The sequence below is a fragment of the Malania oleifera genome, chromosome 2, assembly GCF_029873635.1.
Source record: "Malania oleifera isolate guangnan ecotype guangnan chromosome 2, ASM2987363v1, whole genome shotgun sequence".
NCBI lineage: Eukaryota > Viridiplantae > Streptophyta > Magnoliopsida > Santalales > Ximeniaceae > Malania > Malania oleifera.
Window position 1 is genome coordinate 42,991,627 of NC_080418.1, and position 22,330 is coordinate 43,013,956.

The window sequence follows — 22,330 nt, forward strand, 5'->3', positions numbered from 1 at the left end:
TCATTATGGGACGTGTCGCGATTAGAGTTACTTGGTGGATTTTCACTTGATCTAGGGCTCGGATCAGACTCTTGGATTTGCTCAAGGGATGCTTATTGTTCTATCTCCTTTTGATTCCTTCTCCTTCGTGAATGGTAATCAACTCATCATCTTTTGTTATTTAAATAGTGTCCAGATGCTGATGTTTCATAGGAGATTGTAAGCAGGGATTTGGCAGAGATATGGAGTCAGTAGTTGGAATAGATTTAGAAATTTGTGATAGGTGAGAAGGGCCAGAATCAGAAGAAGGGTAAGATAACTCTTCAATATCCCAAAGCTGGAATTCCTGTGTAATCTCCCCCTGAATTTTAGATTTGGGGTAATATGGTTGTTGCTAAAAAAAGGTGACATCCATGGAGTGATAATATCTTTAAGTAGCTGGTGACATGTGTAGAGAACATAAGGGAGCGGGCAACATCTAGTATGTGTCGGTTTTTTCTTTTGGCAATTCCATTTTGCTAAGGAGTGTCGACACAAGAACTTTGGTGTATTATACCTTGACTCAAGAGATAATCATCAAGAATGGATTTGAAATATTCTTTGGCATTTTCAGTTTTCACAATCTGTATTTTTGCTTGGAATTGTGTTTGGATCATGGTGTTAAAAATTTTGAAGTCTGATGACTTGCCTCTGACTTTTCTTTCATGAGGAATATCCAGGAAAGTCTAGTGCGATCATCTATAAAAGATATAAACTAGCAAGATCCAGTAATATTCTTGATCCTAGATGGCCCACACATCACTTTGAATCATTGAAAAGGGCTGGGATGCTTTATAGGTCGGTTGGGATAAGAGTTGCGAACATGTTTTGAAAATTGACACATCTCACACTGAAAATCATTTGGATTTTTATTATTGAATAATGAAGGAAAGGGTTTCTTGAGATACAAGAAATTTGGATGCCCTAACCTATAGTGCCACAACATAATTGCACTATCATGATTAGGACGAATGACAGAAAAATAACTTTGACTTCTAGACACTAAACAATTGGATTTGTGAGGTGTTCCTTGAGGAGGATCATTAACCTCAATAAGATAGAGCCCTGAACTTGTCTTAGCACTGCCAATCGTCTTCCCCGAATCCAAGACCTGAAATTCACACATATTTGGGAAAAATTTAGTAACACAATTGAGATCCCGAGTGAGTGTACTTATAGACAGTAAATTGCAATCCAAATTTGGCACTAATAGAATTGAGTTGAGTGTTAGTCTCTGAAATTTTAACAGAACCTGTACTAGCCACCTTTGAGAGTGAACCATTTGCTATCCTGACTGTTAAATATTCATAACAGGGACTATAAGTGGAAAATTTTTTCCATCTCCGGTCATATGGTCCGATGATCCTGAGTCTATAATCCATGGACCTAGCTTCTCCTTTTTAACATTAAGAGCACTGAAAAAATTACCTGTGTGCCAAACAACTGGTACCAACCACAGTAGTTGGGGCCGCTGAAAAAATGGCTGAACATTTTCTGCAACAATTCTAGTTGCTCCTGGCTGAAGATTGGCTGAACATTCTGTGCATGATACCATGTTAAAATGTGGAAAAGAAAACTGAATATTCCACTCACCTCTGAAAAAGATGACATTCCCTTTAAATAGATGATAATTCTCATCTTATTGCGAGGGATATTTACAACCTACTGAAAATATAATATCCTATTTAAAATGGAAAGCAGTAAAATAGGAAAGAGTATCTACAGAATTGAGTAACATGCTACCCAAATCCCCTAGGATCATGGAACCAAAAATAGCAAACAAATCAACTGATTTGTTAGCTATAAATCTCCTAAAGATCAGCCTCTAATAAAGGCTGACAGATATCTAATAATTTTAACTGATTTGTTAGCTGTAAATCTCCTAAAGATCAGCCTCTAATAAAGCCTGACAGATATCTAATAATTCTACATTTTTTATTACAAATCCTGTGTTAAAAATCGATGTTTTGGATGGATTAGTAGGGTACATTAATTATAATTTTTTTTTTCATTTTCTATTAAAACAGCTGTTTTTTTATGCATAATTGTGTGCTTTGATGATTTATTGCAACATGGCCCAAATATTTCAGAATATGCTTAATATTGATGTCATGTGCTCCATGCTGGTTAGTCAGTTACAATATGTTCTGTTTACTTTCTGTTTGGCATGTCATGATCTGTGATAGACTGAAGTTTTGCTTGCTGACCATAGTGGATATTCTACATACCTTACAATAAAAGGAAAAAGGGTGTCCTGGGGCCACAAGGTTTCCCGCTTTGCGAGGGTAGCGGGAGAGTCGTCCCAGTGTACGCAGCCTTAGCCTTACTTTTATGCGGACACTGTTGCCTCGGACTCGAACTCGAACCTGTAACCAACCAGTCACAAAGAGCAATCTTACCATTGATCCAAGGCCCGCCTCTCTACTTATCTCACATCATTGTATTAGATTAACCTACATAGTTCCTTAAAAGACATTCCTAAAGTTTGTAATGTTGCTTTTTTAGCATTTTCTTGCAGTCAATAGTCTAATCCATCACTAATTAAATGCATTTTTCTAATTATAATTTTATATGAAGATTTTAGCTTCTTGAATATTTTTCACTGACACTGCAGTAATCGTTTTGACTGTCAGCAACTGATAGACAACCTTGATCGTGATCTGCAATATGCCATCAGAGTAGAGGGCAAAATGGACTTGAAATTGGTCTCCAATTATGATGAAGTGAAGAATGCCATAATGGCAAAGGTGCTCTGCATGTCTTTTGTCATGTATAAAAATTTATATTATAATATCAGTGTTTTTGATTGATCATATGAATCATCCATCTTAATTTGATCTTCTCACTTATTTTGTTCCATTTGTTTTCTCAATTATTTTATTATCGTAACAAAATTTGGCTTTAGGCTAAATTTCTTCTAAATATGTTAAAGTATTGAATCCAGGTGGTCTTGTAAATAAAGCTGTTTGTACTCAAAGCTTGTGATATTTTCCTTTTTCTTTCTTATTTTTTTCCCATCTTCATTAACCGTTTATTGATTTAAATTTGTAAAAATTGTGAGCACTTCAATTCGGTATGTTGTGAATGAGGAATGCAGGCAGATATGTCCTTTTTATTAGTTGACATTTTCCTTTTAATTTTCAGCTTGCGTGGTTGCGAGATGAACCTATACGTGATGAAGGCCCTCTTATTTATCACCTTGATGTGGCTGCAATGTATCCAAACATTATTTTGACAAATAGGCTTCAAGTATGTTGGTTAATTATGTACTCTCTACATCTTGTCATTGACCATATTATGATGAATATTTTCATTTGTCATGATTGCAATTTACTTACGACCTATCTTGATATTTGATTTTGATGACCTAGTAGAGATTCCAAATATGTTGCATTTTCTTTTTATGCATGCGAAAGGTGTTTGGCATACAACAAGCCATTGTCGAACTATTTAGGCTTGTAGGATGTATCTGGACCCTAAACAACACAGGTCAAGTTGGAGTGTGGGACCACCAGGACCATGAGGGTTCTGGGCAGCAAGGAAGGATTGATGTGAGCAGTGATGTTGACTTTAGGCTTGTGATCCTAGAGCAATATATCATCCTCGATGTTTATGGCATTAAACAGATTTGTTGAGTTTAATTGAGGGCTGTGAGGGTCATGGATGGTGTTGCAAAAACATGAAAACATCTACAGACTCTGGAAGGTTTGCTATTGTATGTAGAAGTTGTATCATACTTGATGAGCATTGTCTTGAGTGGTTGGGCTCTTATGGTCTGGCAACTCCATGTGTGCTTCTTATGAGTTATGAGTGTTGGCCACAGGATCAAGTTGTGTTGTTGGTGCAGAAATGGGATCTGTATTTGTATGTGATATAAAACAGTGGGGGAATACAAGGAAAGACAGAAAAATAAGGGTGGGAGAGAGACAAGAGAGTGAAGGGAGGAAAAGGTTAAAAAGGTAAAAAAGAAGAAGAAGAGGGGGGGCGGTTGCTGTATGAAGGAGAGATAATGCAGTGCTGAACCTGTGAAGCATTAGCTAATACTCTCTCAAAGCCATGTACTCTTTGCCTTGTTAGCTGCAATAATATTTGCTCATTATTGCCTCTGGGTGTCATTATTATGGTGTAGTCAAAGTGTGCCCTTTCCTTAGTCCAACTTCATTTACCAAGTTCAGTTATGAGCCAAGTTCCAAAGTTCATTTATAAGGTTGTTTGAGTGAGAAGTCAAACCATCTGTAGTCAACAATAATCATTTTCCTAGGCATGTTTAATGTGCAAGGCTGTCATGTACTTATATTTATGCTAATCCAGCAGTATTGAATTTTCCTTTTCCATTTTGGTTATCAATTCTGATCTATTCAGTAAAATTTCCTCAGAAATTGAAAGTTTGGATTGAGGATTCACCCACTGGCACCTTCCATAGCCCCCACTGTTGCATTTCCGCATGATAGGATTTCTCTTTGCAGCTGAATATTGTTGCAACCGATCCTAGTCTCTCTAATTTCTAATCTTACGTGCACTACAGTCTAATTCCACCTCACATTCTGCATCAAGTTGGTAGCACCTTCCATAGCCTCCCTCCACCACTGCATAGGATCTCCCTTTGCCACTGAATATTGTTGCAATTAGTTCTCAGATGTCTCTGATGGATCCTACAGTCTATTTCCTCCTCTGCATGCTGCATCAAATTGGTACCACCTTCCATAGCCTCCATCACTGCAAAGGATCCTTTTTTGTTACTGAATATCGTTGCAATAAATTCTCAGGTATCTCTAATGAATCCTACAGTCAATTTCCACCTCGGCATGCTGCATCAATTTGGTGTCAGAGCCATTCCTTCTTTGGGTTGGTTTGTTTGCTTGCTGTTTGCTGCTTCATTTGGGATTGTTAAATTAAGTCTATTGGTTTTGTTCCTTGGATCTACTTTATATTATTATATTCAAGCTTCAATCATTAAATATAGCTGTCCATACATATTGCACGGATAAATTATTCTATATGTCAGCTATTGCTACTAGAAGGAAGAATTGGTCAATAAAATAGATATTATGGTATACATCTGAAGAAGAGCAAAGGACAGATTGTGAAAAAATTCAGAAGAAGGATGATTGGCTGTAGAAGACTTATTTTAGAACAAGATGCACAGCACGGAGAAAGGGTTAAATGCACCTGTGGCCGATGAATTATTGACTACAATGATTTATGTCAAGGTTTTTTTTTTTTTTTGGCGCACTAAGGTCACTCAACTACCAATCCATTACAATCTCCCCTCTTTCAGTTCCCAAAAAAACATCCCTCTGCCGAAATTGCTTATGTGGGAGCTATGGGCCCCATGCTTACCATCTTTTTTCTTTTGTTTAATATTTTTTTATCCATTATAGTATAATAATATATATCTTTTTCTCTCACTCCTCTCTTGCTTTTTCTCCCTCTTGCTGTAGATCCCACCATGGCCATCATAGATCTCCACACATTCATAAAAACCACCAAAATCTCCATGACTCCACTCCTACAACTCACCAATAGTTGTAGTAATGATTATTCAGTGGCAGTAGAAATTCATCCCCCAGCCCATGTGGCTCAGCACATGGTGGCGTTCACATAGGCGTGGAGATCTTCGACTGTGGCTTGCAATGTGTTATTGGAAAATCCAAACCCCGCCACCAAATTCATACCAACAGAAAACTGAAACTAATTGTTGTTTCTAAAACCCACTAACAAGATCAAGAAATTTTTAGACAAATCTAAGCTGTCCTGCTGCAAAAAAAAAAAAAAAAAAAAAAAAAAAAAAAAAAAAAAAAAAAAAAAAACTGGAATGGGTAGGGTTTAGCTCTTTCAATCTTGAACTGAGTTTCCTATTGTTTGGAAGATGAGAAAATTAAACATAAATGAGTTGTAGGGTCAAGAACACTGTGCCTGAGTTTCCTATTGTTTGGAAGATGAGGAAATTAAACATAAATGAGTTGTAGGGTCAAGAACACTGTGCCTAAGATGAAATTTCCTGGAATTTGTAGTAGGTTTTAGCACTTTCAATCTTGAACTGGGTTCCCCATTGTTTGGAAGATGAGAAAATTAAACAGAAATGAGTTGTAGGGTCAAGAACACTGTGTCTAAGATGATTATGTAGTTGATGAATGTTGATGGATTGACCTGTGTGAACGTGGCTAGCCACCTCTAGAAGTATAGGCTTTACCTCAAGAGGATGCAGGGCTTTTGAGCGAGGGCCCGTCTTTGTTGGACCAGCTCTTCGCCTCCACCCCTGTTCTGCAGAGCCTGCATGATTCCAGCATCTCTCTTGCGACCGGCCATGCAAATGGGCATTTGCCACTTCCCATTTTGATGAATTACGGACTGCTGATGATGTCCATACTGGTTCTGTGTCATGAGTCATGACCACTTGGTGATGGCTGTCAGTAATCATGGTTTGGCTGCTAATTATCATTGGTTCAAGTCCAATCCATGCAATCTCAAACTGGGTTTCTGAAGGATTGAATTCCCTCTAGATTGTGAGAGTTTCTTGTTTCAGAATTCTGGACTATAGAAGAAATATTTCTGTAAGAATTTGTGAAGGGCAATGCTGTGGAGTAGATCCATGCAAGAATTGCTGCAACTTTTAACCATGGTGGGTTCAGATTTTTCTTGAAGAATGAGGAGTTCTGAGGTATTTTGGGTAAGAATGGGCGCATCATTTCCTCTTCTGGCTAGCAATTTTAATGGGAGGTTCTTGGCAGGACTCTGCTTCAGATCAAAATTAGGGCTTGGGGAAAGAAAAGAAGAAGAAAAAGAAAAAAATAACACATCTGCTTAATTTTTTTTTTTTTTTTATAAATAAAAATTTTTAAAAAGGGAAAAAATGATGTTGACCTTCCATGTAAGCAATTTTATTGAAGGTCCATTAGTTTTGGATGAAAAGAGGGAGATTGCAATGATTTGGTAGTTGAGTAACCTTAGTGCACAAAAACAAAGGTTTACTAACGTCAACCGTTTTAGTCAATAGTTCAGTGACCACGAGTGCATTTTACCCCACAAAGAAAGCTTTGTAAGTTCGTCATTGATAGTAACTATTTTGAAAATCTGCTTGCTGAAAAAATTGAAGTTAGAAGTGGTGGAACACATGTTGCCATATCACATTCTTTGGTCTTATAAACAGAAGGAAGTATTCGTGACCATAGTTGTTAAAATCTTATGATTTGCAATTCAATTCGTATGATTCTTAGTAGCGAACCTAAAATCAACTGAATTGTTGCCGAATCTATCGATTCACCTAGTGAACCTAACGAATCGATATGAATCTCTCAATTGACATTTCACACGATTTTGGGTCTATCATATTCTAATAGACTTGACTAACTTAAGTTTAAAACCCCCAAAACAACATTTTTTATTGCTTTATTTTTACGTAATTACCTTCCATTCCTTGTCTACATTAGTTTTGTTCTAAAAAAGAGGAGAAAATAGAACTTTAGATCTTATGTTGTCTTTATGAAACCATTCTTCACTCTTGGAGGAGTATATGCCATTAAAAAGAAAGGGTAGAAAGTAGAACACTCATTGGCTAATGTGGTACTCATGCTTCATTGTGTTTTTAAATTCAAAAATTTATTTTTTAGTAATTTGTCTGATTATTATCATTAAATAGGTTAATTATTTTTCATTTTTAATTTGAGAAAGAATATGCATGAAATATATATATTTTTAGCTGTTGGTAAACACCAAAAGTTCAATTTTATTTATTTTTTCTTGATTCCTTCCCTTAAACAGCATGAAGTTTATTTTCTTTTATTAATATTTCTTGAACTCATTCCATAAACTTTCATTTGCTAAGGGAAAGCATACACATGAAATATGATTTTTTATTGCCAAACTCTAAAATTATTTTACTATTTTGCTTCTTGTTTGGGTATCAATATTTGCATGTCATTTAGAATTAAGTTTCGAAATTTGTACCGAACCTTACCATTTGATTCAATTCTTGGTTCCCGAAATTGGAATTTTGATTCATGATTTGGATGTCGATAAGACAACTATGTTTGTGAAAACAAGATGCATGTTCAATTTTTCCATTGGAATCTTTTACAAAGAGTGTTTTTGGCATGGTGTAGTACAGATGGACACATGCCACTCTACTTTGTTGTTGGCAAAATTGGTTGTCCTTTGCGAATTTATTGAAGTGCTGCCCATGATGACCATGGCAATACCTACTGTTGCCATGTCAAAATTATGAAAGCAAGGACTCGTTTTTCATTTGCACTACCAGATTGGATTATTTCCATTTTTCCTGGAGAAGTATTTTATCAAATTGTGATGTACTCATTCTTCAATTGCAGCCACCTTCAATAGTTTCAGATGAGATCTGCACTGCCTGTGATTTCAACCGCCCTGGCAAAACTTGTCTTCGGAAGCTTGAATGGGTTTGGCGTGGTGAGACATATATGGCAAAGAAAAGGTTTGTTTTCATCTTCTTGTGTCATCGATTCTTTTTCTATGGGCAAGGCAACTACTTGTAATGGTTTATGGACATGACTGAATAATATAAGTGAACACTCTAAATAATATCAGTGACTATTATCACCTGAAGAGGCAAATTGAGTCCGAGTTTGTTGGTGGAGATGGTCAGCTGTCCAAATCGTTTCTTGACCTGCCTAAGATGGAGCAACAGGCAAAACTCAAAGAGCGTCTGAAGAAGTATTGCCAAAAGGTATATTCATCTGCACCTTTCATATAGATGTTCAGGTAATGTCTGACATGCTATCTTTTGTCTTCTACAGGCATACAGAAGGGTACTTGACAAACCTGTGACTGTACTTCGGGAGGCAGGGATCTGCATGAGGGAAAACCCTTTTTATGTTGACACTGTCCGCAGGTAAGCATCTTAGATTTTGTTCAGTCATTTCCTTTTGTAAGCAACAATCTATTTGTCTCCTATCTGTTAAAGAAATTGTAAACATCTATCAAGAACATTTGAAAAAAGCATTGTCAAGTTGCATCGTTTAAAACTAAATCATGTTTTGTTTTGTTCTTGTTTAAGCTTTCGAGATAGAAGGTATGAGTACAAGGGGCTTAATAAGGTCTGGAAAGGAAAACTATCAGAAGCAAAGGCTAGTGGAAATTCTATAAGGATCCAAGAGGCACAAGTATGAGAACATTGTTGCAGTTTTTTAAAGCATTTTAAATTTTTTCGATTTTCAATTAATAACAGGCCTAATCTCCTGCCATATTGGTTTTGCTCATTAATATTTGCAGGATATGGTAGTTCTCTATGATTCATTGCAACTTGCTCATAAGTGTATTCTCAATTCCTTCTATGGTTATGTCATGCGCAAGTGAGTTTTTTCCCCTTCTTTTTCATGTGCATGTGAGTTATGTGACTCATCTGGTTCTGTAATTGTTTCGTTTTTCTTGCTTTAGTTATGTTGTAAAAGATGTATTTACATGATGTTGCTCTAGGGGTGCAAGATGGTACTCAATGGAAATGGCTGGAGTGGTTACATATACTGGAGCAAAAATTATTCAGAATGCTCGATTACTGGTTGAAAGAATTGGAAAACCACTTGAATTAGATACAGATGGCATTTGGTGTGCATTACCTGGATCATTCCCTGAGAACTTCACTTTTAAAACAAAGTATGCTCTTGTACTTAAACAATCACACAATTTGTGCCTCATAATTATGCAATGCTCAGTCTTATATTCATGCTCATTTTATTTATACAATACAAAATTTACAATTTTCATTGAAGGCACTGCTTTGATTTGAGAGTTTTTTTTAGTCTACTTTCCACAGTATTTGTAAGACATTGACCAGTATTTGTGAAATATATTTCAGTGACCCAAAGAAGAAGCTGACTATCTCATATCCTTGTGTTATGCTAAATGTTGACGTGGCAAGAAATAATACAAATGACCAGTATCAGGTCTTCTGGAGATATATATATATATTTTCATATTTCTGATTTCCTCAATAATATATTATGAGCAGTACTCAGTTTTATAGGACTTTGCTGTTTATATGGCTACATTTATGCTTCTGAACCCCCTCCCTCCAAACAGACACTTAAAGACCCCGTCACTAAAACATATACAACGCATAGCGAATGCTCAATTGAATTTGAAGTGGATGGACCATATAAGGTAGCGTGGAACTGTAACTTAATTTTGAGGATATTGATTTTTGATTTTTTTTTCACTGTTTGTGATACTTTGTGTATCCTCTTGGCATGTAGGCAATGATTCTTCCAGCTTCAAAGGAAGAGGGAATTTTAATTAAGAAGCGATATGCTGTTTTTAATGATGATGGAACACTTGCTGAGCTTAAAGGTTTTGAGATCAAGCGCAGAGGTGAGCTGAAGCTAATCAAAGTTTTCCAGGTATCCCTTTTTTCCTTCTCAGTTTTCAGAGCTTTTGTATAGAGTGAATATTTTGTGCCAGGTGTTGAGGATGATTCCAACTTCCCTATGGTATGCCTGTTTTTTTTTTGTTAAGATTCTAGTCATGGTACCTGGAAGTGTTTTTTTTTTTTTTGTTTTTTTTTTAATGTTCATTTTACTATCCTGGAATGTCTTCAGCTTCCTTTTCTGCTCACTAGTAACGAGCAACTGATTTGACTGTGTGTGTGCGTGTGCGTTTATTGTTATAGTTTTTTTTTGTTTTCGTTTTTTGTTTTTGTTACCTATCAACAAGACAGTCGAAAGGTCAAAACTATAGTTACCTTAGCAAATCATGTTGGTACAACGCTAAATCCAACGATCCAAAGTTTCAATATTTTCACCTAACTTTCTATTAGTTAAAACCGTGGAATCATCACATTTTAATTCTACTCCTGCCATTATCAAATTATTTCTCAACAGAAAGTCTCTTTTACATTTAGAAACACCTCAACATCCTGTCCAAAATATGTAAGTGCCATTACACTTTTTTCAACAATATATCTATTTATATATACCCCTAATGTTCCACATTTTTGAGCATATTCTGTATGACAATCTCGTTTCCATTCGATGAACCAGAATGTTATATGTTCTCAGTAACATGGGTCAAAACTAACTGTTAAAACTTCATATACATTGTTGGGTCATAACCTAATAGCTTAAGCTTTTAGGTAAAGTGGTACTCTAACATGGTATCAGAGCTAGTTATCAGGAGGTCTTGGGTTCTTGTCTTGTTGCCCGCGTTTACTGTGTGGTGTTTAAAAAAAATTATTGTGTTCCCTATCAATGGTGCTATTTATTGTGTGTTTATCTGTTTACACTGTCGGGCTGCACGTGCGGGGGAGTGTTGAAAACTTGATATGCATTGTTGGCCCACAACCTAATAACTTAAGTTTTTAGATAAAGTGATAATCTAACACTAACTTCTCTGTTTTTATCGCTTGGTAAATATGAGTGTAAAAAATTTTATTTGGAAGGAGCCCTGTGGCAAGACTGATTGTTATTTACACTCTCAAACCCCAACTAAGCTTTATCTTGATGCGCAAGTGCTATTGTCTTAATTGATGGTTCAGATTCCATAGGAATAAGCTGATCATGCTTAACTGCCCTAAAAAACAGAACATATGATGAAATTGAACAAAGAAAGATTATTTCATACTCAGAATAGTCTTATAAAGAGTCTGCTCTTCAATTATAAGTAAAATATAGCTTAAGCTGTTACATATGATATTATACTTGACTAAGATAATGGCCAGCACTATACTTTATTGTTAACCTTTGGTGCAAATGGTCACTCTTCATAGAGGAACCTTGATCCCTGATATTGCCTTTTTTTTTTTTTAACAAGTTGATAATAACTGTCAATTGCCTCTTTGAAAAATTCATATTAATTTTACTTAAGCTACATAACTTAGGAAGCAGCTAATCATGGTCATTTAGTACGGAGTTCACTAAAACAAAGGGCATTTGAAATATGTCATACACCCCTTTAGAGTTCAGGAATTGGCAAATATAATAAGTTCAAAACTTCAAGGTAAGGTTAAGGAGGGAGTTTTATTTAAAATAAGGATGGGCTCTTCAAATTCTAACATAAATGGAGACTTTCAATTAAGGAGATAAAAAGGGTGCCCCCAGGCCAGAAGGCTCCTCACTTTGCAACGGTTGGGGGAGGGTTGGCAGTGTGCACAGCCTAATTGCTGCTTTTATGCAGAGTGGCTGTTTCCCTGGACTCGAGCCCGTGATCGACTGGTCACAAAGGAACAACCTTACTCTTGATCCAAGGCCCAACATCTTTCAAGGAGATGTTTAATATAATTGGAGAATGAAGCATTTTGAGAAATAGCTATCTGAGCAACATTTTAAAATAAAACCAAAACCAGGTAAGCATCATTTTTAAAAATTTGTATCATTCACTTAAGTTCAAATTTTCTTTCACTTAACTTCATGGTTGCCTCTATAATCTCAGTAAGGATGTGATAGTGCACTCGTTGATAGTTCATATGGGGTGAGATGTTGGATCAAACCAGCTTCTAATAATGAAGGAAATGTTTTATGATCAAAATTTTTATACCAATAAGGAAATGTTGTATAATGCTAGAAGAAAGTTTATAATATGGTTCTATTTCATCAATACCATTGTAACTGTTGCAGATGGACACGTTTGGGTGATTTCTTGGTCCTCTAAAAGAAAATCTCATTAACTTGAATCAGAATTTGCATGCCACATGTAAGGTGGGATTTGATTCGCGACTAGAATAAGATTTGGAATGCAGTACAATAAAAAATGGAATGGCACATTCCTCTCTTGCATTTGGTTTAACATAGAATTGGAATTAGAATTATATAGTTGTGTTTGGTAAATGCTGACATAAGAATCATAATTAGTCTAATTTGTCAAATATCCACTATATATGCAAAAAATTATATAATTTAATATGAAATAAAAATATCATAAACCAATAATTATATGTCATAATTAATTTCTATTGATATTAATATCATTACCATCATGTAATTTATTATGCTTTCGATGTTACAATTTATTATATATCTTTTTGTCATTATACGTGTATGCATAAATAAAAGAAGAATGTTAAGTTAAGAAGAATGTTATCATTATAATTTTATTGGATGGCTATAAGACAAGCTATGCTATTCGGATCAAAACGTTGGACAACTAAGAAACAACATATCCAAAAAGTCAAAGTAGTTGAAATGAGAATGCTAAGGTGGATGAGTGATATGACATTACTAAATAAAATAAGAAATGAACATATTTGTGGTAAGTTAGGCATAACACCAAGATAAGATAAGGGAGGGGCGGCTTAGATGGTTTGGGCATTTGCAACATAGGGAAAATACTGCACTATGAAGAGGAGTGAGCTAATTACTATTAGTGGTAGTAGAAGGGCTAGGGGTAGACCTACATGAACTTGGATTGAGATAATGGATAAGGATTTAGTAGCCCTCAAATTGTCAGAGGAAACTGTTCACTACCGTGCAAATTGGCAAAAAGAGATTTGTGTAGCAGATCTGACCTATTGGGACTTAAGGCTTGGTTTGTTGTTGTTGCCGTATAAATAAAATAAGAAATTTAATAAGAAAGAAGAATAAAAAAGCAAGATGAGAAATCCTCAAAGTAGTGAAGGAAAAGAATAAAAATAAAAAAGAAAATTAATACCATAGGAAAACAAAATTATGCTAACAAAGTGAACCAATCATGCTGGATATCTGAAAAAGCTGCACTGCCAAGGCTCCCTGTAGAGAAAAATCATTTAGAAGCGGAAAAACCAATTCTGCCCCTCATCAAATCTGGAGATGAAGTGCGACCTCTAAAAATCGAAGAATTTTTCTCCCGTGAAATTACCCAAGTAACTGCACAAACTGCACTCCACCACAAAATTCTTGCTTTTCATTTGCCGCCCAAAACGTTGAAGTCCATTCAACAAAAAAACCTCCAAAGAATGAGGAAAAACACAGCACTCTCCCAACAGACCAAGAGGCTTGTTCCATAAGCACCAAGTCACAGAGCAGTGGAGGCATAAATGAGCATGATCCTCACTACTAGCATAATACATGAACATATTTTTAAGGAGGGGAGCCATATGCTGTATTCTAAACTGCAGATATTTGTTGGTGTTAACTCTATTTTTTTTAATAGAAAAAGAAAATTTTCATTAATAGGAAGAGGATTTACATGAGGGGGAATGGACATCTCCCAAAAAAAAGCCTGGAACAAATCCAGAAAAAAAAACTACAACTAAAAAATAACAAAAAGAGATGATCAACAAGCCAACAGGTTCCTCCAATCTCTTTTAACTTCTAGAAACTAATTCCTCTGAAAAATCCCAAGCCAACATACCACAGTTAGGCCAAATACTGAATTTTATCCCAAACAATAATCCAATTTAATTTCTTCCCAGTGAATATCTGTGCATTACGCACGAACCATAACCCTCATGAAACTGCAATTATGCCACACTTCCATAGAACTGCCTTCCTTCTTCCAAAGCCTGCAAAAAAAAAAAAGGCTAACAGTTCCCCCATCGAAGAAGGACAAACCCAGCTCTCTTTTGAAATACCAAAAGGCTTATTCCAAATGCACCAAGAAAATTCACAGTGCAAAAGAAGATGTGAAGTTGTCTCTTAGTTTTTGTATTAGAGGACTCATACATCGGGAGAGAGAGCATTCAAAGGTCTCCTGTTCTGCAGCAAGTTATTAGTACTTATTTTATTAAGGACAACCAACCAAGTGAAAGCCTTAATTTTCAGGGGAGCGTTGGTCTTCCTCACAAAACGATGGATTGGGAAAGAAGAATTCAAAAAAATATTTGCAAAAAAATACACTTCTGACTGATCCAAAGACCAAGACCTAACATCCCTCTCTACAAGAACAACAACAACAAAACCAAGCCTTAAGTCCCACTTGGTGGGGTCGACTATATGAATCATTTTCCGCCCATTTATGCGATCATGAGCCATTTCTTTTGACAAATTCAAGGATATTAAATCCTTACTCACTATCTCCTTCCAAGTTATTTTAGGTCTACCCCTTCCCCTTCTACTGCCCCCCACAGTGACTAACTCGCTCTTTCTCACTGGCGCACTATGTAGCCTACGTTACAAGTGTCCATACCATCTGAGTCGTCCCTCCCTTATCTTATCTTCTATAGGAGTTACACCTAACTTACTGCGAATATGTTGATTCCTTAATTTATCTTTCAATGTTGTACCGCTCATCCATCTAAGCATTCTCATTTCGACAACTTTTACTTTTTGGATGTTTTGTTTCTTCGTTGCCCAACATTATGATCCATATAGCATAGCTGGTCTTATTGCTGTCCTCTAAAACTTCCCTTTTAATTTTAAGGGTATTTTACGATCACAGAGCACACATGAAGCACTTCTCTATTTTACCCAACCTGCTTTAACTCTATGCATTACATCATCTTCGATTTGCATAATAGATCCAAGGTATCGAAATCTACAAGTGCTATTTATTTCTTCATCATCAAGTTTAACTTTGTCTCCAATATTCCTCCTATCATTACTAAAATTACATTTTATATATTTTGTCTTATGTTTACTTATCCTAAAGCCTTTAGATTCCAAAGCTTCTCTCAATAATTCTAACTCAACCTCTACTCCGTCCCTAGTTTCATCGATTAATACAATATCATCTGCAAACAACATACACCATGAAACCTCCTTTTGAATACTCTTAGTCAGTTGGTTCATCACTAAAGCAAAAAGATAAGGACTCAAAGCAGATCCTTGATATACACCTATGGTGATTGGAAATTTGCTAGTTTCTCCATTTGTAGTCCTTACCCTAGTCATTACTCCGTCATAAATATCCTTAATGACATCAGTATATCTACTACATACACCTTTTTTTTTTTTTTCTTCTAAAACCCACCATAAAACTTCCCTAGGTATCTTATCATATGCTTTCTCAAGGTTAATAAATATCATATGCAAGTCTCTATTCTTTCCCCCAAACTTTTTCATTAGTCTTCTTAAAAGATATATAGCTTTTGTGGTAGATCTCCCATGCATAAAACAAAATTGATTTTCTGAGACCTTTGTCGCCCTGAAGTGTCACGAGCTAAGCTTGTTCAGGGCATTATGCTTGCCTTTGACCGCTTGTCTCGTGTGCTTGGGATGGGTTTTCATCATGTAAATACTAGTGTAGGGTTATTTTCTGCTAGTAGTTTATTTGAATGCCAAATAAGGTAGTATGACTCCTCGGTCACTTTGATGTTTCCTGGTGTCAAGATGATAATTATATAGAAACCTCTTTATGGGAGGGTGAGTGGTCATCAGTCATTGTAAAACTCACTAGCTATTGTCAACGTGTTTAGCCTACTTGCCACCCTCGCTAAACACACAATGTCAACGGAGGTGTTGTTAATGAATTGTGTAGATTCAATGTTTACCGCTTGCTTGCCACTGCTTTCATGAATGCTTACTATTCTACTGCCATTTGATTGAATGCTAATGAAAGTATTTCGTGGATGAATGTTGGTAAATGATAGGCTTGCTAGTTAAGAAAGAGTGCTTTAGCTAGCGCCTCACGGTTCTTCACAAAGGTGTGAAAATAGTCGGCCCGTGACACTTGGTATCAGAGCCAAGGCTCAGTTGCTACGAGAATTCAATTACCTTTATTGTGGGATTTGGAAAGCTTTGGTAAGTGGCCATGGCACCAAACAATGCTGAGAGGATCAGCGTGCTAGAAGCACAGGTTGAGGCAACAGCCAACACTGTGGCCAAAGAGGTGGCCCAACTAAGGGAACTTGTTGATGAAGTGATGGGAGCATAAAAGCATCAAGTAGGATTGCTAGGCGACATGTCAGAGGACTTTCGCCATACAGTGGAAACATTGCAATCTCGGATGGCTGATTTGGATGCAAAGGTGAATCTGATGGTTCTTGATATGGAGAACTCCAACACTTTGGGAGTTAGCAAGGCCAAGGTACCCGAACCCGTGACGTATGAGGGTGCCTGGGATGCCAAGGAGTTAGAGAACTTCTTGTTTGATGTGGAGCAGTACTACCTCAGAATAGGCAAAAGTGGATATTGTGACCATGTACTTGGTTGGTGACGCCAAATTGTGGTGGTGTACCAAGTACAAAGGTATTGAAAATGGAAGCTGTGTAATCAATAGTTGGACAGATTTGAAGAGAGAGCTCAAGGCCTAATTCTTTCCTGAGAATGTTAGAGTATAATGTAAGGAAAAAGCTGAGAGACCTCAAGCACAGTGTGTCAATCAGGGAAAATGTGAAACAATTTTTTGCTTTGATGTTGGATATTTGGGATATGTCGGAGAAGGACAAGCTGTTCTATTTTCTAGAGGGGATGAAACCGTGGGCAAGAATTGAACTTCATAGGTAAAAAGTTCAAGACTTGGCTAGTACAAGCTACTGCAGAATGCTTGACTAACTACGTTGGTGAAAATACTGCTTCGTCCAAAGGGTTTGGCGGAGAGGGAAACAGTGGAAAGTCTTTCAAGAAAGGCAAACCCAAGAGTAATCATCAACCTCAAAGGAAGCTTCGTCGTCAAAAGGATTCAACACACCCAATGGAAAGGGGAAGAGTAAAATTTCATGCTACTTGTGTGGAGGACCTTATAGAGTGAGTGAGTGTCAACACAAGGTATTACTCAATGCCTTACAAGCTTTTACTTCAAGACAAGTGGTGGAAAGTGAGGAGGAAGAGGATGATGCCCTGACGGTAGGTTCAGTGCGGCTGGTGAGCGCATTAGAAAAGCAAGCGAAGGCACCGAAAGTTACACAAGTAAAAGGGTTAATGTTTGTGGACTTGAGGATCAATGGGAAGAGTACCCACGCTATGGTGGATGCGGGGGTTACTCATAATTTCGTTTCGCAAATGGAAGCATGGAGACTCAACTTATCCTTAGAGAAGGATACAGGACGCATGGAAGCAATTAATTATGTAGCCCAACCTACTCTGGGAGTAGCTAAGCAATTGACTTTGAATCTTGGACAGTGGGAAGGTCATGCAAATTTCATAGCGGTGCCATTGGATGACTTTCCAGTCATTCTAGGAATGGAATTCCTAAGGGGTACGAGGGCGGTGTTGATGCCTTCAGTTGGTTCTCTGTGTCTGATTGGAGATCACTCGTGCATGTTGTAAGTCGTTGCAATGAAAGGAGACGACGGGAAGTTCCTTTCAGCCATACAACTCAATGCAAGATGATGTGGTTGATTATACCCAGACTTGTCTCATTTGCCAACAAGACAAGGGGGAGTGGAGGAAGTTTGGTATGTTCATAGCCGGACCAAAGTACTGTTCGGCAAAGAAGACGGCACAATTGTTCCTTGTGACTATTATGAAATATTGGGGTGTTTCCCAAGTTAATGTTTGTGATCGAGACTTAATGTTCACTGACAACTTCTTGATAGAATTTTTCAGGATATTCAGGTCACATCTTGACATCTCTTCAAGTTATCACCGACTGACAGATGGACAGATGAAGAGATTTAGAAAGCTACTAGAAAAATTACTTGCGCCATTTTGTCAACGACAACTAGAAGAATGGGGTGCAACTACTTGATGTGGCTCAGTTCTGTGGCAATGCCCAAAGGAGCTCAACAACCAAAAAGAGCCCTTTTGAGCTTCTTATAGGCTAGCAGCCGCTGTTACCTCACACAGTGGATGAGCTGTATAGACGAAAGAGTCCCAGGGCATACATCTTCACTAGAGAATGGAGACAGAATGCAGAGTTTGCCCGAGCCTGTTTGGAGAAAGCTTCTAAGCAGATGAAGAAGTGGGCAGATTAGGGGAAAAGACTGTAGTTTCATGTCAGCTGCCTCAAGCCGTTCAATGCCAACACCGATTACCTGAGTAGAAGTTAGTCCAACAGAGTAGAGTTGAAGACAGTGCAACCTGACAGACGTGAAGTTGAAGAGATCCTTGCAGACACAAAGTTCATATCCTCAAGAAAGAAGCGGCAAAAGTTCCTAGTGAAGTGGAAATGCCTTGATGACAAAGAAATCAGATGGATTTTTGTGGAAGATATTCAACCGTTCGTGGATAAACTTGAAGTGTACATACCGCCAAAGTCTATGAGGACGTCAACCGCATAAGTGGGGAGTGTGACAAGCTAAGCTTGTTCAGGGCATTATGCTTGCCTTTGACCACTTGTCTCATGTGCTTGAGATGGGTTTCCATCATGTAAATACTAGTGTAGGGTTATTTTCTGCTAGTAGTTTATTTGTATGTCAAATAAGGCAGTGTGACTCCTCGGTCACTTTGATGTTTCCTAGTCCCAGGATGATAATTACATAAAACCCTCTTTGGGGGAGGGTGAGTGTTCATTAGTCATTGTAAAACTCACTAGCTATTGTCAACGTGTTTAGCCCACTTGCCTCCCTCGCTAAACACATAATGTCGATGGAGGTGTTGTTAATGAATTGTGTAGATTCAATGTTTATTGCTTGCTTGCCATTGCTTTCATGAATGCTTACTGTTTCCGTTGCCATTTGATCAAATGCTAATGAAAGTATTTTGTGGATGAATGTTGGTAAACGATAGGCTGGCTAGTTAAGCAAGAGTGCTTTAGTTAGCGCCGCATGGTCCTTCACAAAGGTGTGAAAATAGTCGGTCAGTGACAGCAACGCGTCATGTCGGCGCCCGGGTACGGTGTCAAATATGATTGTTCCTGCATCATTTTGGACATGGGCAAGTAAAGACTTTAGTTCAGGAAACTAGGATTAGATTAGCAACTTGGAATATAGGGACACTTACGAGTAAAAGCATGGAAATGGTGGACACAATGATCAGAAGAAGAATTAGTATAATATGCCTTAAATAAACTAAGTTGGTGGGGGAGAAAGCTAGATAAATTGATAAATCAGGATTTAAACTTTGATTCACTAGAAAAGAAAAACATAAGAATGGAGTATGAATTATTATAGACAAAAACTTAAAAGATAGCGTTGTTGATGTAAATAAAGTAGGGGATGGAATTATAAAAATCAAGATGGTATTAGCACTGGAGATAATAAATATCATTAGTACATATGCTCTTCAAGTCAGCTTGGCAGAAAATCTTAAGAGACAATTTTGGGAAGATATGGATAGTATTATACAAGGCATACCAGGGACAGAGAAAATATTTATAGGAGGAGATTTGAATGGATACGTTGGAATGGATAATAAAAATTATGAGAGGATACATAGAGTATATGGATATGAAGACAAAAATGAGCCTGGGGAGATGATCTTAGACTTCGCTATGTCATATGATTTTAGTATAATGAATACTTGCTTTAAGAAGAGAGAATAACACTTGATAACCTTTAAAAATGGACAAAATGGAAGTCAAATAATTTTTTTTAACTAGGAGGGTAGATCCTTTATCATGCAAGGATTGTAAAGTTATTCCAGGCGAAAGCCTAACCACACAACATAGATTCTTAGTGTTAGATATATGTATTAAAAAAAGGAAGAAAAAAGGTAAAATAAACCAGTGTAAGAGAACTAGATGGTGGAACCTAAAAGGAGAAAATATAATAAAATTTAACGATAAAATGATCAAAGATGGGGATTGGACTATAGAAGACGGGATAGATACAAATACTCTTTGGAGTAGATTAGCTAGCTCTATTAAAAAGATAGGAAAAGAGATTTTAGGTGAATCAATGAGAAAGATTCTCGAACAGCAAAGAAAGTTTGTGGTGGGATAAAGATGTACAAAAAATCATAAAGACAAAAAGAATTTGGTATAAAACATGGCAAAAATGTAGAAATGGGGATAATTTTAAAAAGTATAAGGAGGCGAGAAAAGATGCAAAAAAGGCTGTTAGTGAAGCTAAATGCAGACCATTTAATGGTTTGTATGATAGGTTAGATACAAAAGAAGGGGAAAGAGATACATTTAAACTTGCTAAAGCTAGAGAAAGGAAGAGTAAAGACTTAGGAAATGTAAACTGTATAAAAAGTGAGGATGATATTGTCTTGGTTAAGGACGAAGACATTGAAGAAAGATGGCGAAGTTACTTTAGTAAGTTGTTTAATGAAAACCAAATAGAAGACTTAAACTTAGAATTATCAAATGAGGAAAAGACTAAAAATATGAGATTTATTTGCAAAATTAGAGTTAATGAAGTTAAGTTTGTACTAAAAAAGATGAAAAATGAGAAAGCTATAGGACCAGATAACATCCCAATTGAAGTTTGGAAATGCTTAGGTGATAACGGATATGGTTAACTAATTTATTTAATACAATTATAAAAAACTAAGAAGTGGGAGATGATGGAAAGAAGTGGGAAAGGATGCGTTACCCAGCTTAGGGTCTTTCCAAAAATGGATACAAGAACCTCTCCCTACCTCAAATTTAGTGTGAAGGATGAAAGAAGGATAAATATGAGAAATGGACCTCCATGGACTCCCTAGAGAACATCTCAAATTAACATTGGTATCCCACCAATTCTCATCCAGCTTGAACTTACTTCTTATTACTCTATGCCAAGGCGACAATCCTTGTAAAGGGAAGTGCCACAGCCATTTAGTTAAAAGTTCCGTGGTTTAGGCACTAACTTCCCTAGATGTAGCCCTCCCTTCTTTTTCAACCTACAAACTTGACCCCAGCTAACTATGTGGTCGTTGTGACCCCCCATAACAGACCATAAAAAGTATCATAATTTTATCAATCATGCTAGCAATTCCCAATGGAATCTTAAAAACAAATAGGAAAATATAACGGAATGCTAGAAAGACAAGCTTGAATCAGGGTTATTCTTTCCCTAAAAAGAAAAGAATAATGGAATGGTAGAAAGACAAGCTTCAATCAGGGTTATTCTTTCCGCTAAAAAGAAAAGAGCCCCCTTCCAACTGTGTAATCTTTTCGCTACCCTCTCCACTACTTGATTCCAAAAATCTGCTGCTCTAGGGTTTCCCCCCAAAGGAACCCCTAAATAAGTCTATGACCAATCCAAAATTCAACACTAGTAGCCAATGCCCTGACACACTCCATGGGCACATTACTTCTAGTATTAATAGCTGTCCACACAAAACAATATTTACAAGAAAAAACCCCAGAATTATCTTGACACCAAACATCCCATTATGAGAATGCCAATAGGAATCGAACAACATTAGGAGTGAAGAAAGCTTATTCTCTCTATATTTCAGATTCCTATAAAACTGAAAATCTTCCTCAATAATTCTATCAATAATGAGGAAAAAAGAAATAGGTGCCTCGGGATGCAAAGTAAGATGAAAATATAGAAGGAAGCTGCCCAGAAACGAACTTCCCCAAGCTAAAAGTCCTTTTAAAAGTCAACCCTACACCCAATGCCCACTTTATAAGTGGTAGAAGGAAATAAGAAATAATTTATCAGGAACGAAGAAGCTTATTC

At 36.8% G+C, this 22,330-nt stretch overlaps 1 protein-coding gene across 2 annotated transcripts in view; it reads left to right on the plus strand.

Moving 5' to 3' along the window:
- The window catches only part of LOC131149281 (DNA polymerase epsilon catalytic subunit A-like), a 152,062-nt gene that overhangs the window by 54,900 nt on the left and 74,832 nt on the right, over positions 1-22,330 (plus strand). For both annotated transcript variants that reach the window (XR_009135188.1, XM_058099594.1), the window contains exons 14-24: positions 2,652-2,765; positions 3,163-3,267; positions 8,346-8,464; positions 8,578-8,716; positions 8,787-8,881; positions 9,047-9,152; positions 9,262-9,341; positions 9,466-9,642; positions 9,845-9,932; positions 10,069-10,149; positions 10,242-10,385. Coding sequence is in view for 1 of the 2 variants with exons in the window: in XM_058099594.1 (XP_057955577.1) it covers positions 2,652-2,765; positions 3,163-3,267; positions 8,346-8,464; positions 8,578-8,716; positions 8,787-8,881; positions 9,047-9,152; positions 9,262-9,341; positions 9,466-9,642; positions 9,845-9,932; positions 10,069-10,149; positions 10,242-10,385 (1,248 nt within the window). In the remaining variant the exon portion in view is untranslated. The remainder of the gene's footprint in view (positions 1-2,651; positions 2,766-3,162; positions 3,268-8,345; positions 8,465-8,577; positions 8,717-8,786; positions 8,882-9,046; positions 9,153-9,261; positions 9,342-9,465; positions 9,643-9,844; positions 9,933-10,068; positions 10,150-10,241; positions 10,386-22,330) is intronic.